This window comes from Pseudonaja textilis, chromosome 4 (genome assembly GCF_049901715.1).
Source record: "Pseudonaja textilis isolate UNSWEBS1 chromosome 4, rPseTex1.2, whole genome shotgun sequence".
NCBI classification, from domain to species: domain Eukaryota; kingdom Metazoa; phylum Chordata; class Lepidosauria; order Squamata; family Elapidae; genus Pseudonaja; species Pseudonaja textilis.
This window is the reverse complement of record NC_141993.1, coordinates 13366071-13382496: the sequence shown is the minus strand read 5'-3', so window position 1 is coordinate 13382496 and position 16426 is coordinate 13366071. Positions and strand designations below refer to the sequence as shown.

Sequence of the window (16426 nt, the reverse complement as noted above, 5' to 3'; positions counted from 1 at the left end):
CCCCTGCTGTGCATGCGCATGCTGGGAAGCCGAGAGTCCGGTTTCCGCACACTGGCCACCTGGTCTTCTGGTTTCTAGCACCCAAGCGCATGTGAACACCAGCTGGTGCATTGGTAACCGGAAGCTCAGCTTCTTGGCACGTGCATACACAACGGGGGAGCTGCTCTTCCGGTTTCTGCTGCTCCTGCATGCGAAGACCAGTTGGCCAGAGCCCTTGCATGCGCCGGAAGCCAGAAGAGCAACGGGCGAGGGCTGGCGTGCCCGGAGAGATGGCTCTGTGTGCCACTTCCGGCACACGTGCAATAAGTTCGCCATCACGGTCCTAAGCCCTGAGAAGAAAGTCTGCAGACCTGCTCCCATTAAGCCTTATGACAGTCGCTTTCCTTTCCTTCTTCTGGCTGAGTTTTGGCTGGAAAATGCTCCCCTCCGCTCCAGTGATTTCAGGTATGCCCACAATAGCCTCCTTGCAAAGGTGCATTAGCTAAAATTGTTCTGGATTTCAGTGGGAGAAACTTCAAGTGCTGACATGTAACCGCAGATCATGTGAAACATAATCATACTCTTAAACCAGCCCTGACATAATATCTCTCAAAGCAAAATTACCACAAATGACTGCTTTAGCTAAGAACTAGCCAGGAGCAAAACAGAGCTATGTAAGAGTAGATTTAGCCATAAATACCTCCACAATGTTTTACGCCGCTTTATCTTAAAAAAAAACAAAAAAGAAAAGGAAAGAGTTGTGCAATAATTAACGGGGGGGGGGTGTAGGGGAGGGAGGAAGCGAACCCAACCCTGTGCCCTGTTCTTTATTCCTGCAGGGGGCCTGCGAGTTGTTATTTCATCGCCCCCCCAGCTGTCACACATTGCAAATTATGCACCAAGAAGCATTAAAGAGAATAAACACATTTAAATGAAAGCTGACGTAATTCATGATAAACAGTCACTGGAAAATATTACATTGTTGTCTTTCTCGCTGCTGTTTAAAGCAGGTTTATTCTGAAGAACGAGTCCATATTCTGACATAGATCACTTATTCCTTTGTTCATTGTGTTACTTTCAGGAATGTTGGCACTTACATGATAGATTTTTTTTTAAAGGTTCTCTTCTGTTCATAATAATTACTGATCTTCCACACCTCAGGGAATGTAACAATGTAAATTTGATAGTGTGATTGATGAAAACACTTCTGAACACACAATGCAAAAAGCTTCCAGCAGGAAACACAAAAGGCACCCATGGTGGTCCAAGCAGAGGACAGAATGTGGGGATAATAATGTGTGAACCAAGATGTTTGTCTAAAGAAAACATAAATTAATTAATAGCTTAAATGGCTTAAAATCACTCCTCTCTGCATGGAATTTGGTTCACTAGAACCCCAATTACTGAAAAGGCACCAGTGGAAGATACTAAATATAGTTGCTAATTCAGGTTTTTTTTTTTTTCAACTATAGAGAGCTCTGCTTGACATGGATTCACAGAGTTAAACCATCATGGAATAGACCTTGGAAGCTAGTCCCTTGCTTAGTGGACTTCTGATCGATGACCACCCAGCCTTGGTGAAGATTACAGGTGGTATTCAGCAGGTTCTGACCAGTTCTGGAGAACCGGTAGTGGACATTTTGAGTAGTTCGGAATACCCCCTCTGACTGGCCCCGCCAACCCCATCTCTTCTCTGCCTCCTATTGAGTCCCAGCTGATTGGCTGAGTCTCCTTTTGTTGCCCTGCACAGGAGAACGGAGCTGGAAAGCAGGTTAGGGGGGTGGGGAGGGAATGGGGATTTTGCAGTATCCTTCCCCTGTCATGCCCACCACGCCACGCCCACAGAACTGGTAGTAAAAATTTTGAATCCCACCACTGGTGAAGACGCCCTGCAGAAAAGCTACCGTCTGCCCAACTGTCCAGCCAGCAAATCCTCCCAGACTAAGTTTCTTGCACTTTTCCTCGGCTTACACTAGTTCATTGACTGACTGTTCAAACTTACCACGGCCCTGAAAAATGTGACTTATGGCTGTTTTTTTTTCCAGTTACGACCTTTGCAGCAGCCCTGAGATCACGTGATCAAAATCCAGACTCTTGGCAACCGGTTCGTACTTATGGCCATTGCTGTGCCCCAAGGTCACGAGATCCTTGTTTTGTGACTTTCTGGACCAGCAAAGTCAATGGGGAAGCCAGATTCACTTATCAATTAAAGTGATTCACTTAACAACGGTGTCAAGAAAGGTTGTAAAATGGGGGGAAAAAAGTCACTTAACAAATGGCTCACTTAACAATGGAAATTTTGGGCTCAGTTGTGGTTGTAAGTTGAGGACTACCTGTATAGCCCAGAAAATGGATTCACAAAAGTCTCATTTGTCAGGTTTATTGCCAAGAACGGAAGGAGCTAATATGCAGGATCTTGGGGAACTGACAAGCCCAAATTCAAATTCTAGCACTCCATAAATTATCCATGAATTCCTTAAGGTGGGGTCTCTGAGACTTCTGGGACCCCCTTTTCTTTCAAAAGACCAAACCAAAGGGCCTTTCCTCCCCTCTCTCCCTCTTCCCCCTCTCTTTATGTGGTGACCCAAAGGGGTGCGGCACAAAAGCAACAAAGTCACAAAAATAGGCAAAGTCCCTTTAATTCCTCCAACTTGGCCCCCAATGTCCAGTTTTCATCGGCAGGAGAAAAAACTCTCCCAAGAACAGTTTTTAAAGGGAAGAAATTCAGTCCGAACCCAAAGTACATATAAATTATAAATAAAAACCAACACAAACCATGCTGCAGCAATTCAAGAGACAGGGCAGGATAAGGAATTGCAGACTTCAAAAGATAACGAAACACAAGTCGGGAGGACGCCAGAACCCAGATAAGACGTGACAAACAAAGATAATGCATGCTTTGCTTCCAGCAAGGAGCTGTGCGCAAACGCCTTCTTTATCCTGTTTTTCCAGCTGCAGCAAATTAAGGGAATCGGGGCCTTTTTCTCCCCCATAACCCACGTTGCTCCCTTATCCATTCCTGCCTTCTTGCCCTGGGATGCAGAGGGGGTGGGCCTGGGTCTTCCTCTGAATGCCCAACCGGCCTTTGCCCTTCCCCCGTTTCCTCCACAGCCACCAGTGCCACACTCCCACTCCCTGTCAGCTATTCCACCTCTCCCTTGGAATCAGATTCCAACAGGGGCATGACACTTTATATATAAATAAAAAAAAATTGTTACCTGCTCACCTCCCTCACCGAACCCCCTCTCTCTCCCTGAGGTCCATGCAGATCCACCCTCCTGACCTAAAGCAACTTCAATCCATCATGCCGTTGAAGCAGCAGAATGGTTTTCCCAAGAAACAGAATGTTTTAGTTGTGTGTTGCTTTTATGTATGGTCTGGTACGATAACCCTGGGTAAACTGAGGTTCTGTTCATCTCCCCCTCCCCAACTGTCCTTGGGCCGTGAAGCTGGGAGCTAGGAAACCACAGCCAGGATTTTGCATAGGAGATAGCAGGCAGGTTCTGTGGTTGCGGGGCGAAAAAAACAGCCTCGGAGAACTGGACGTCCGCGTTTTTTCCTGTGTGGTATTATTTAGGTGGCAGGGAGGGGAAAAGCTGCACTTACACCGTATGCTGAACTCAAGCCATGAAAGGACCTTATCACAAGACGCAGAGTTAAGCCTTGTCAGTTCTGATCAATGTTCATTACATACACATTTCAGTACAAGGAAGCAAGTTTTATAGCAACGGAGCATTAATACTGTTAAGATGAATATTTAATATTTGCAACATCCATTTGGTGGGAAACTCTTCTAACAGAATCACCTTTCAGAATGCATTCTCTCCATTCCCATCCCGCTCCCTCCTCAGCCATTATTTCCTGAACTATGATCACTTACAAGTGATCGTGGTTAGAGTTTGGAGCATCCTGGAGTTGCAGGTTGGACTCACAGGGCAAAACCTCCAACCTGCAACTCCAAAGGGTATGGGATGATGGATCTGGAACCACAGCGTCTTTGCGTATGGCCAACTCACTGCTAAGGAGGCCTTGGCCAGGGAGCAGCAGTGGCTGCTCTTTTCTGCCAGTGGTCCTGGCCAGACACAAAGGACAACCTGGACTGAGTCACGTGATGGACAGAGCCCGCCTCTTCCTGCTCCGGGCCTCACTGCTCATTCAAACGGCCACTGAAACTTCAGTAATGTGTGAACATCCTGAGTATACAATGTTTGGCCAGGAGGAATATTTTTCCCTAATTCTCAAAGCTTCTCAATCAGACAAAACAGCAACATATAAAGACAAAAAGAAATAATTACGAGTTTTTATTTGCACTAGAAATCTTACAGAGGGAATCTGTCCAACCATCAGTCTGAATAGTGTCAGTTTAGGACAACAACATGAATATGGATTAAATTATAGCAGCATTGCAGGAGGGAAGCAGACTTTGACCTTATTATCTGGGACTTTTATGTTTAGTGAATGCAACTATATTACGCATACAAGGAAAGACAAAATGTGCTAATATTCATTCTGAGATTATGAAAAGCGGGAAGCAATTTAAGCTAAATATTTAGCAGGAAGAAATAATTTAACACAAGAAATTCTGCAAGCCATAGAAGTTCCTCTGTTCAAAATGGTTTTTTTTTTTTCAAACATTATTCTAGGGGATGCTAGAACTGAACGTTGTATCGCTGTTGGTGTTATTTTAAATAGGTATTATTTTACAACTGAAAATCAGCCATTACAAGCAACATCTGGAGACCATTAATAGCTTATTTCTCCATTCTTATTTAAAAAAAACAAGAAAGGTTTGAGCAGGAATTCAAAACATTTCCAGATTTCTCATTTTCAAACATTTCGGATTTATGCTAAATGATGGGAAAGCACTTTTATTTTACATGTACCTAAATGGAAATAACATAATGGTTACTGTTCACTAACAACAGATCTCAGTGCCATTTGCTTTATTTATTTTTCTAAAAAAAAAAAAAAGAGGAATTGCTATATTTAATTAGGGCACTCTAACCATGGTTTCCGAAATCTTTTTTAGACTGGTAAGACACTGCAGTGAAACCACTGTATACCTAAAGAGGCTCAGAATCCATCCATGTCGAAACCACATTGTAAAGATGAGAAATAAATGTTAAAATGCACTGGCTTTACTGTGCTTTGGATACTAGCAACTTCTTCGGGGGCTCTGGGGCCTCTATTGATATTTGTGGGGAGCCACATTTCAGCCTAGGATTTAGATATATGTTTCTGCCTTACCACTGAAACCTGTGAAACTGTTGTCCAGTAAAGATTTGGGCAGAAAGGTGGATAGGCTGAAAGTTCATATATGCTCCAGTGGTAATTCTAGACTTCCGTGCTACTTATGGATCTGTCCAGGTGGAAAGGAGATGGTTTTTATTAACATTCAGTGGAACATCGGCGGACATGCAATTTTGCAAAACATCTTTAAGGAGAAAATGAATGTTTCTTTCCTCATTTCATTCATTTTTTCAGCAGCCAGTCATGCAGGAAGAGGTGCCTTGGCCAATCCCAAAAGGCCACACAGGGTCAGGTCCATGGTATTACTTGGCAGAAGATCCTTGGAAGCATTAGGGGGGTTAAAATCCAAAAGGGCAGCAATAAACCCATTTGGTCATTTTCCCAAGATAACCGCATGGAAGCGAGCATGTGCTCACCAAGAATCCAGCTCGGCTCAACAGAGGCTTCACTTTACATGCTAGCCGAAGGTGGTACTTAAAGGAAATGACTCATAATTAGCATAAACAAATCATTTGCATAATGAGCAAACCAGGCCACAAAGATCTATAGAAGTGGAACAGTCAATCCTAGACAGACAGACAGACAGACACACACACGAAAAACATGTCACTATAAATTCAAGCCGGATTCTGTGTGAGTCGCCTGGTGTTATTTGGAAATAACAAAAGCAGAAGCCTCTGGTTGAAGAAAAGGAGGACGGTGCCTGATCTTCCCCATAAGGCCCAATTGCAGGAGGTGGCTGGGTGGGTCTGCGCTGAGTGATGGTGAGAAGGCCCTTCATGGTGGAAATGGATTGCATGCTGGCAATCCAACTGGCCCATCCGCAGGGGAGAAAGTCTTATTCCCTGGGCTGCCACTGTGAAGACAAGGTGTGTGGTGGCAATCACAGAGCTGGCGAGTGTGCTTGAACAAGCAGGACGAAGAGCAGACCTGCTCCTCCCAGCTGTGACTTGACATATTTGCATGTCCTGAATGCCTATTTCTTTGAGGAGCGGCCACAAAGAGAAAAATTGCTTTTACCCTCATTGCAATATCAATATTGCCCATATAAGATTAATGATTACATTAGACTAATGGTAATAATGCTGTGGAGGATTAAGGCTCGGGGCTTTGGTTGCTTTTTTGAAAGAAAGCAACCAAAATCCCCTGCCATATTTAAGAAGGCCCTGCTCTTCCCCAGTTTAGAAGAGAACGCGGCTCTTGTTAAAATGTCTAATTACAAAGGAAAAAGGAAAACAAAAACAAAAACTTCATGGAAACATCATTTATTTTGGCTGAGACTTTCTAACAGATACATTAAGTTGATGTTGTCCTATAAAGGTTTTTATTCTTGGTTAAAAAAAGTTCCCCCACCCACCCACCCCCACTAATACTGAGTATCTACTACTCGGAGTCTGCAGAAGATAAAGTGGTGCCATACGTTAATCATTAAATGCAGGCTTCGGGAATTAGAGGCCCACAGTGACGTTTTACCTAGTAGTATGTTAGTGCTGACACATTTCTGCATCACAGAGCAGGATGCTTTAAATAGAAATATTATAATAATATGTAGCTTTAATTTTTAAAATCTGGATCTTGACTGATGCTGCATTCCTTTCCTGTCAAATCAATCTCTCTGTGAGCATCTCTTCTTGATACGCTTTTGCTTCTCCGAAAGAGCCTACTGAATATTGTCTGGCTGCCCAAAGTCATAAAGATGGCATAGACCAGGGATGTCAAACTCAAGGTCCGGGCGGGGGGTGGGTGGGCAGATGTGGCCTGTGGGACTGCCCTGGAGATAGTGGAGGACTGGCCTGCGGTGCCTCTACCAGCGAAAACGCAGCCCTCCCGAGCTCCGTTTTTGCTGGCAGAGAGTTGCACGAGACGGTATGTTTTCGCTGGCAGAGTGCTTGGGCCGCTACATGTGCCCCCGACATGAGTGACATCGAGCTGGCCGTGTCCACCCTGGCCACGTCCACCCCAGCCCCTGAGGTCAAACCCAACCGTGATGTGGCCCTCAATGAAATCAAGTTTGACTCTCCCAAGAACAGTCATTAAGTGGAGGAAATTCAGTCCGAAAACAAAGTACATACAAACTGTAAATAAAAATCCGCACAAACCACGCTGCAGCAATTAACTGGACAGGGCAGGATAAGGAATTGCAGACTTCAAAGGTCAACAAACACACACAGTTGGGAAGACGCCAGGAACACAGATAAGCCACGACAATAAAAGATAAGCAAAGACAATTTGCTTCTAACCAGGTGTTGTGCACAAACGCCCTTTTAAAGCACTGTGTTCCCAGCTGCAGCTAATTAAGAGAATCAGGGCCCTTTCCTCCCTCATAAGCCACACAACTCACGTTGCTCCCTTCTCCGTTCCTCCCTGCGTGCCCTAGGATGAAGAGGGGGTGGGCCTGGGTCTTCCTCCGAATTCCCTCTCGCTTGCTCTACCTCTCCCCTGCTCTGCCCAGCCAGACTGTGCCCTTCCCCAGTTTCTTCCACAGCCACCAGAGCCACACTCCCACTCCCTGTCAACTGCTCAGCCTCCCCCTTGGAATCAGATTCCAACCGGGGCATAACATTATCATAATTATTGCTCTGAAAAAGCATTGAAGCTCTTTTTGAAAAAATGTGACGGAAACATCACTTGCACCCCTGTAAGTTGCTCTTTTCTTTGCACATTTGACTGGAAAGCAGCAGAACTCCTAAAGCACATGACTTCTCTCTTGGCCATTCTTAGGTTTATATTTAGCTGCCACGATTTTGTACATGTGACCATCATCTATATGGAGTTAATGTAAACTAACACAATACATGCTAGTTATATCATAGTGGATGGGATTATAGAGGAGGGGGCGACCTGCCACTTCTCTCTCATGTACTCTTCAGCCCCTGCAGTCTAGGATAGCGGAAGTGCAGCTTAGGTCAATGGTGGCTTCTGCCCACAAAGTGGTCCTTGGTTTCAGAGCAAATCCAGATGCCACCTTGACTAGACACCAGGGCTGTGCCAATTTCACAAATAATTTTATCCTTCACACGTCCCCTAAAGGCAGCTGCGTGTGCAAAGTCACACTTCATTCTAGACTCCCAGTTGAATCTGGAAGGAAGTTTCCAAATCGCATTGGACTTTATAATTTGGCCCCTTAATGCCACTGCAACTTCTTTTCAAACTCATCCATGATCTGAAGCCCTTCCTCTGAGTTTTTATCAAAGCACGCACAGGTCTGATCTCTCTCATCCTCAGATTGGATATCTCTTGCGTTTTTATTTCCTTGACAGAGACGGCAAAGAGTCACAGCATGGAAAGAAGCCACGGCTGAAATAGTTCTCTGGATACAACTCTGCACTTGCAAAACCTAACTGAAAAGTCACCAACTCAATGACTACCCTGGGGCCTACAGACCCGCCTTGGTATCATTTGCACAAAGCAGTTAATTCAGTAATAGTTGGGGACCATCACTGCAAGGTAGAAAAAGGGTTGGCTCTCTGGAACCATTATTCATGGCGATTATCAGATGCAGAAGGAATGATTGTGATCCTATTAATATTGAATAATGTATGCTAATTGGTTGCATATATAGTTTGATACTACCTAAATATTTCTGACTTTCTGCCATAGCTCTGGAAGCAGGAATTGAACATGATCCCTATATTTGTCTTTGTACTGTAACCTCAAAAAAAAAAAGACATTGCCTATTTACAAAATCCCCAAGTAAGTGAGCTAACTGAGAGATAGAGTTTGCACGATCAGCCAATAAGCGGGTCAACCAACTACCAGTAAATGGTGTATTTGATACCAGTTATGCCAGTGCAAATCCTCCCCACCGTCCAAGCACAGCCAACCCTTGTGGGTGGTTTAAGAAGGTGGATGACTTGGCATCCGAGCCTCGACTGTCCCTTTTTCAAATTACAAATGACACGAGGAGAAACATCTTCAGAACAGATGGGTCACAATGGGTTTTTTTCTGGAGGATTCCAAGTATGGGTTGGCAATTATTTGGGAGAGATATTCTGGCTTAGGAAGCCAGCATTAAGCAGGGGAGAAACTAGAGGCCAGGTAGAGCCACTTTCTGGCCCTCTTTCCATTATGCAATTCGTCCCTGGTACCAGAGCTCCTCCATCCCAGCCTTGTTCTGGGTTCCTGATTATGAAGGCATAGGGCATCCTCTCTTGTCTTTGGGAAACGACCTTCTGCAGGAATCTGGTCCCTCCATCTCAACTGAAATCTGCCTAAAAGCCATTACCAAACTGTAATTTTTAACGTGTTGTATGGGGAAGTTACTACATGCATAGGAGCAATTATCAAAATGGTATTTTATTTTGATTAAATTAATTTATCATTAAATCACAGGTTTTGTGCTGTGATTTATAACTTTTGGACTGACAACTTTTGGACTGTGGGCACCATCTAAGTCAAGATAAACAGGCAGCAAACCCCACATTTACTGATCAGGTTCCCTAGTTGGGTCATGACGTGTTTGCGAGAAAACCACCAAGTTCAGAGAGCACCAAGGATCCCCGCAACCAGTTCAGCCCTGAGGTCTTCCTTTCTACCAAAGCCAAGGCTGACTTCCTTGCGTGAAGGTATCTGAGCTCTGTAGCTCCCATAACTGACTGAGCAGTTTTCCTTCTGAGTCTGAACTGATCACGGTGGGGGATTTCATCTTTATTTTCTCACTTTCTTCCAAAACATTCTCCTTTTAAAATCATTGTTTATCCTGAGCCTTGGAAAACCTGTTCTTTTCGAATAGGTAGCAGGGCAGCGGGTAGCAGAATAAGAAATATATTTTCTCCTTGTCTTCACCAACATATAAAAACAGTTCACATTATAAAGATTTATGAACGTGATCTAATTTGTAAAGTGACATGGTAAATAAATACTGATTTATGCAGCACAGGTAAGAGAACTCAGAAAAATAGCCTATCGCAATAATTAAACCTGTGCAGGGTCCAGAGACAGAACTCTGAAAGACAAAGGAGAGAAGCCTCTCCACCATTTCTGTCAACCTCCCAAAAGTGTTTCTACTCACAAGGACAAGTCTGTAAGGGCTGGTTGTGCAAAGTGTGCCAAAGAGGGCCTTCACAAAGGAGGTGAAGGACCTCTCTTGGAAATGCGAAAGCTGCATCCTTAGCAAAGCCCATCCAGGTGCTCCAAGGGCTCTTCCTGTATTCATGGTGCCCAGTACCTGCAGACCGCCCGTTTCTGAACGTTCTTGGAGACCGCTGGGGATAACCTTCCAAACAGCCAGGCGAACCTCACAAAAGATGTTGCCGCTCTAATGTTGTATAGGGAGATGCTTCATTCTCACAAACATGCTCTGCAAATATCTCCTTGTGCAGCCCAGCTAAACTCTACACCACACATTTGGGGGTTGCAAACTGTAGAACCTGATGAAGCGAACACTCATCCCATATTAACAATGGGGTCTCTGTAGAACTGAGCACCACAACTGATGCATTCTGCAGTGGCCATGAACACACCTGGCACTGGAGCTCATGCGTCTCCTTCAGAGCAAGCAGTTTAGAGCTTAATGGCTACAGCATATCACTCAAGAGCTCTAAAACCAAGGATTAACATTCTGATAATAAGCCAGAGCCATCTTGAGCTAGGAAACATCTCAGCATCTCTCCGCTGGTATACAATGGAAGAATAAGGAGTTGCAGCAAACTCCAAAGTATAAGCAAACCTGGAAGAATGAGGCCTAGCGCAGTTGTGCCTAATAACAAAATACACCACGTTGCCTTCAAAGCTCTCTTCAATGTCATCTCCATCCTCCAACAAGCATGCTGCTTATCTAAGAGCGTTTGCCAGTGATGTGGATGCCAAACTATAAGGACTTAACAGTTCTGGGCACTTCCTTGGCTTCTCAAGTAAAGTATCACTTTTCCCCAGGTGAACACTCAGCCATTGTGATTAAATTGCACCTTCCAAACTGGGGAGCTATTGCAGAAAACCCTTTTAACCTGAGACAAAAGGAAAGGTGAAGGGACTTACCAAATTCATCACATACACTCTCATTTTCGACAAGTGTGGGGTGCTCAAATGTGTCTCGACAGTAGAGGATTTGGGACCTTTGACTGATGGCTGCAACACCTCCCAGGGCTAAGACGAACTGGTCTGCTTGCACTGAAGATGGCTTGCCCTGGATTCGTTTCCGCATAGAGCGATAGCGGCAGTACTGGGGGTAGCTGAGGATCAGCACATTGATATTTTCTTCCTCCTCACCTAAGAAAGAAAGAGAGCAGACCGTTACTGACTCCCCAGACAGAGAACCAACCCATCCAACCAACCAACCATCCAACCAACCAACCATCCAACCAACCAACCATCCAACCAAGCAACCAACCATCCATCTATCCATCCATCCATCCATCTAACCACCCACCCATCCAATCCATCCATCCAACCACCCACCCACCCATCCATCCATCCATCCATCCATCCATCCAACCACCCATCCAACCACCCATCCAACCATCAGCTACTTTGGAATAAAATTTTCAGTACTTTTAGCATCTGGTGACTAATTAATTTTACCATTTTTGAAATTTTGATTGAATAGTTATATTCTACTGCTTACTAAGAGCATTTTAATTGTTTATTTTTTGGGGGGGGGGATTGTTATAAGCCTCTCTTTTTAATGATAAATAGATAAATAATGCATAAGCAATCTCTTAATAATAGGGTCCTTGAATGTGGATATGAAATTATAATATTACACTTGAATAAAAATGGTAATTTAATTATTAATCTGAATTCGCCATACTGGCAAAACCCCAGAGTCTGAATTTCTATAGAATTCTTGTACACAAATTAAATCTTTTATATGTGGCTAAACTCCAACCAATCTGAAAAAAAACATCCAGCATTTTAAAAACACAGATTCCCAGAACTGTGCGTATGAAGATTTCCCCCACCCTGTGAGCAGAAACTGCTTAGGGAAAGGAGTTGCTGAGTCCTGCCCTGACCCTCATAACAAGCTGAATGAGGCCATGGTACATATGGCTTGTATGGCTTCTGCACGTGGCCCCGACTCCACTCTTTCTCTTTCTATAAGATGCCAAGGAACAGCAAAGCCAGCAATGGCTTTAGTGAGTGTATACAAGGCAGCGACGGATGCCGCATGAAACAAACAGGGTGGTAGCTGGCACCTCCTTCCCACCTGCAGAAGCTCTTAAGAGCCCACGGGCCACTTGCCTTGGCTGAACTCCTCGCTTTCAGTGCAAGGAATCATCTCAGATATTAGCTTGGGAAGAATTTCCGGTCAGCCCTATTTTCTCAGAAGTGTGAAAGGCTCCTCTTGAAACCATTTCAGCTTCACTGTCTGTCCTGACCATCCGTTGCAGGTTCCTAAAGACCACTTTTGCAGGGTGGGTTTATGGTCCTTTTAATCATAATGTTGTAACCAAATCTTTGCACAAGACCTACTGTCTTCAATCATAGATTTAAGGCCACATCTCCCCAATATACCAGGATGTACTCAAGCTGCATTTATGTGTGTCACTTTATTCATTTAGCATATGGCATATTGTACATGGACTAGCAATATATATTAACTTCTCATCTAGATTAGTAAAGCGCAATAAAATATAAATGTTAAAGAGATCTATGTTCAAATACCAATGTCTAGGCCATCTAACCACTGAAGCATATCATTGTTTACATTTTTTTAAAAATCAGATACTGGACTGGTATATGTCCTCAGCTTACAGAAGTCATGATGCGATCTACACAGTTTAACACGGGACCCCTCAGCCACACCGAGGGGAGGATGCTATGCCCCATTTATACAGATAGTCCTAGCAGATGAGGTGCAAATCCTGTTCAGGATTGCGTATCAGTGTTTGGGCATTATTTGAGATTGCTGGTTTGTTTTTGACAAGATATCTCCCCCTCCCTCTCTCCCGTCTTTAACCATTTTATAAACAGTACAGTATATTAATAGTAAAGCACATTACTAAAATGATTGTAATATTATTCAGGATTATTTTAAAGGGATATTTTAAAGCCAACTCATCACTAAAGTTATATTTTTTTACCCTGAACTTCTACTCTCTTTACATTTACTAGATTTTAACTCAAAGCTGTGAAAGCAATAATGAAAATAAAAATAAAAAAGCAATATGCGTTCATAAGAGTGCTTCATGGAATTAACTCCCCTCGCCCCGCGCACCTTTTATAAAATGTCCAACCAAAAGACAAAGAGGGGAAAGGAAAAACAGCATTTCCATTTGTTTAAGCAAAGACAAACAAATGATTCCTGGAACAAATATATTATTTCCACCGCACCAATGCCAGAAAAAAATAATAATCAAAGGTCTCTCTATCTCTCCTCACTGAAACGGGGAGGAGAAAAACCTTTGATTTCTTTCAGTAGAACTTAGTAAATGTTACTATGGTTATATGTTAAAATTATAGCACTGTGTCAGAATGAAATATTTGATGATAATCTGCTTTGAGCAGGAGCACAGTTCTCCAATTCTCGTTTTCTCTGTGGAAAGAGAGAGGCCCAGTCAATTGTCAGCTCCTTCTCCCTGGGGTGCCATCATTCGATGTCCCCTTTCCTCCCCCCTCCACTCATTTGTCTGGGCAGCTGGTCTTAGAAAGGAGCCCTGCCACCATCCTGCCATGTCTTCTAGGGCATGGTCATTTGGCGATGGACTTATCAGTTGAAGATGGGCCTGGAACCATGAAGGACATCGGGACAGGGCAGAGCCCAAACCTCTCCATGCTGGACAAGCCCTGGAACTGCAGCCGGCGAGTAACCTTTTCACGGGACCATTTTAAAGGGCAGATGCATCGAGCTCTTTGTATTTTTCTTTCTAGTCCAAATAACTTCTGGAGGAAAACTTTCAGTGGTTCCCTCTCGGATGCTTGGCCCCCTGGCTATGTGGACAACTACCTTTTCTCGATTTCGATCACCATGAGAAAATAATGGTTTTACACTAGTCGCCCCTGGAAGCAGAAATTGAACTTTCAGGTGAAAGTCCAACCCTCACCATTAAGGTTCAAACTGACTTTCAAGATCAAAAAGTCTTTCAACGGAACACAGAAACACACAAAAGGAGCTTGTCCTGCTGGGCTTCAGAAACACCACACTCCAATGATTATGGCTAACCACCAAATCCAGTTTTAACATCGCTGAGCTTTTCCCCTTTTCAAACACACACACACACACAAATAATCTTTGCATCGGGATTTTGTAGAGCTGGATGGAAAACTAGGCATGTCCCTTCCTGTACCTAATTACCCAGCTGCAGAAATCTGCCAGGAATTTTACCCTTTCGTTCTCTTAATCGCATTAGTCCAAATGCCAGGAGAAGCAATTTTTTGTTTAACTGATTCCAAATCTCTCTTAGAAGAGCTATTTTTGAAACGTCGTCTCCCCTTTTCTGAGGAGAAAAGACAGGTGTGTTCTTGCTTTCTTATCCTGCTTGTGGGGTCTGGGTGTGTGTTTATTGTTTTCATTTCTGGCATTTCGTTCACTGCACCTAAGACCGTACGGAAGGGCTTAGGAGGGCTGGTGGCAGCTGCCTACTGAGGTTGCATATAGAAGCTCTCAAACGTTTCCAGGCAGGCCTGCGAGAGACTCTTATGAGACACCTTGGAAAGAAGTGGATGGAAGGAGAGAACTCATGAGGGCACCTTGCCCTGCCTTGGTGCTCCTGGGAATCTCTTCTGCCCGCTGGTGGGGCATCACCTGTTAACTCCACCACTTCAAAGACAGACACGCTGTTTACTTAGCCACTTCGGCTTAATATTAATTAGTTCTGCTGCGGAGTGTAGATCCAAAGAGCATCCAATCGAAGATTGATCTAAGGCAGCTCAGTTCTAGAGGAGGTTTGTACGGTATAATCTTTGGATGTTTTACTACGTATTTCTCTAAACTTTGCTCCAGCCTGATCACATGCTAGCAACCAAACTAGAGCAGCTTCCAATACTTGGCATGCCTCCAGCTTTCAGAGGTACCAATAATTACATTGGTGTTTCCATGTCGTCGTCGTTCTGCTGCAAGGCACAATTCCAGATTCTAATTAGGCACTTTGTAAATTCTGTGCATTCATTTTTTGAAAAAGGAATTTTTAAAAAAGATGTGTGTGTGTGTGTGTGTGTGATGTAAGCTTGTGAAGAACCTAGCAGAACAATGTACTACAGATAAGAAAATTTGCATCAGTTTCTATCACTACCAACATTATCGTGTGAAGCAAGAATGGGGGTGTGGAGTGTGAATATAATTTCTCAGAAGGTAATTTTCCTTTCAGCCTAAGTACTCTTATTCATTCCTCACTTACTCAATGATTTCCTGTTCTAATTACACAACATTATACAGTATGACATTTGTAGAAATAAAACGTGTCTAAATCTAAGTGAATTGGTTACCAGTGCTTAACATTCTAAAACTGTGCATCAACTTTATCACTCCTCTGGTTTTAGTTTTGGATATTTATTCCACTTAGCAGTTAAATTAGCACAAATGCATGCATTCAGGAGAGAAATAAACACTTGTAGCTAAACATGTAGCTAAACACCTGGACAAGGGGATAGCTGTATCTTTCTCCTTCTGCGCCAACTATTGTTGATGGTTAAACAAATCAAGACAAATGGAACATATCCAAAAGAAAACACCTGTTTCTTTTTGTAGGAAAGTGGCAAGGAAAATATGAAGGAAGAAGAGAATGCAAAGGAACGACTGTTTCCATTATTTTGTAACCGCAAAGCAAAACAAAACACAGCATTATCACTTTTGTGTTGCTATTGCACTGCTGTGGTTATTTTGAAAATCACAAGTTCTTAAATTACCTCCCAAAGCCACACCCTTGAAGATTTGATAATTATTTACACAGAAATCAACAGAAGTGGGCTGTGAATGGCCAATGAAATATTGAAAAAGTGAGTCTATAAAGACTAATGAAAACACTCGAATATGTTTCTTTTGACAGGAGAAACAAGATCAAACTCCCTTAGATTGATCGGCTTTCCTCTGGAGATTCCTTCTTCCACATTTTGTCCTTGGACAATCGTCTAGTTGTCTCAATCTGATGCACAATCACTCACATGGAGCTCTGTCTTCCTTTCCTTCCAATACCAACACATCTCACTCAACTTCCCATCATCCACCCTTTCCTTGTCTCACCAGCCACTTTAGGCATCCCATTGGAACTGCCTTTGACTCTGGCTGATGCTACCTGTTTACAGGCCATTGCTTATTGCGGTA

At 43.5% G+C, this 16426-nt stretch overlaps 1 protein-coding gene across 2 annotated transcripts in view; it reads right to left on the bottom strand.

Moving 5' to 3' along the window:
* Window positions 1-16426, bottom strand: part of ARID5B (AT-rich interaction domain 5B) — a 133835-nt gene that overhangs the window by 59442 nt on the left and 57967 nt on the right. For both annotated transcript variants that reach the window (XM_087932272.1, XM_087932273.1), the window contains one exon: window positions 11206-11436. In XM_087932272.1, coding sequence (XP_087788398.1) covers window positions 11206-11436 — 231 coding nt within the window. The remainder of the gene's footprint in view (window positions 1-11205; window positions 11437-16426) is intronic.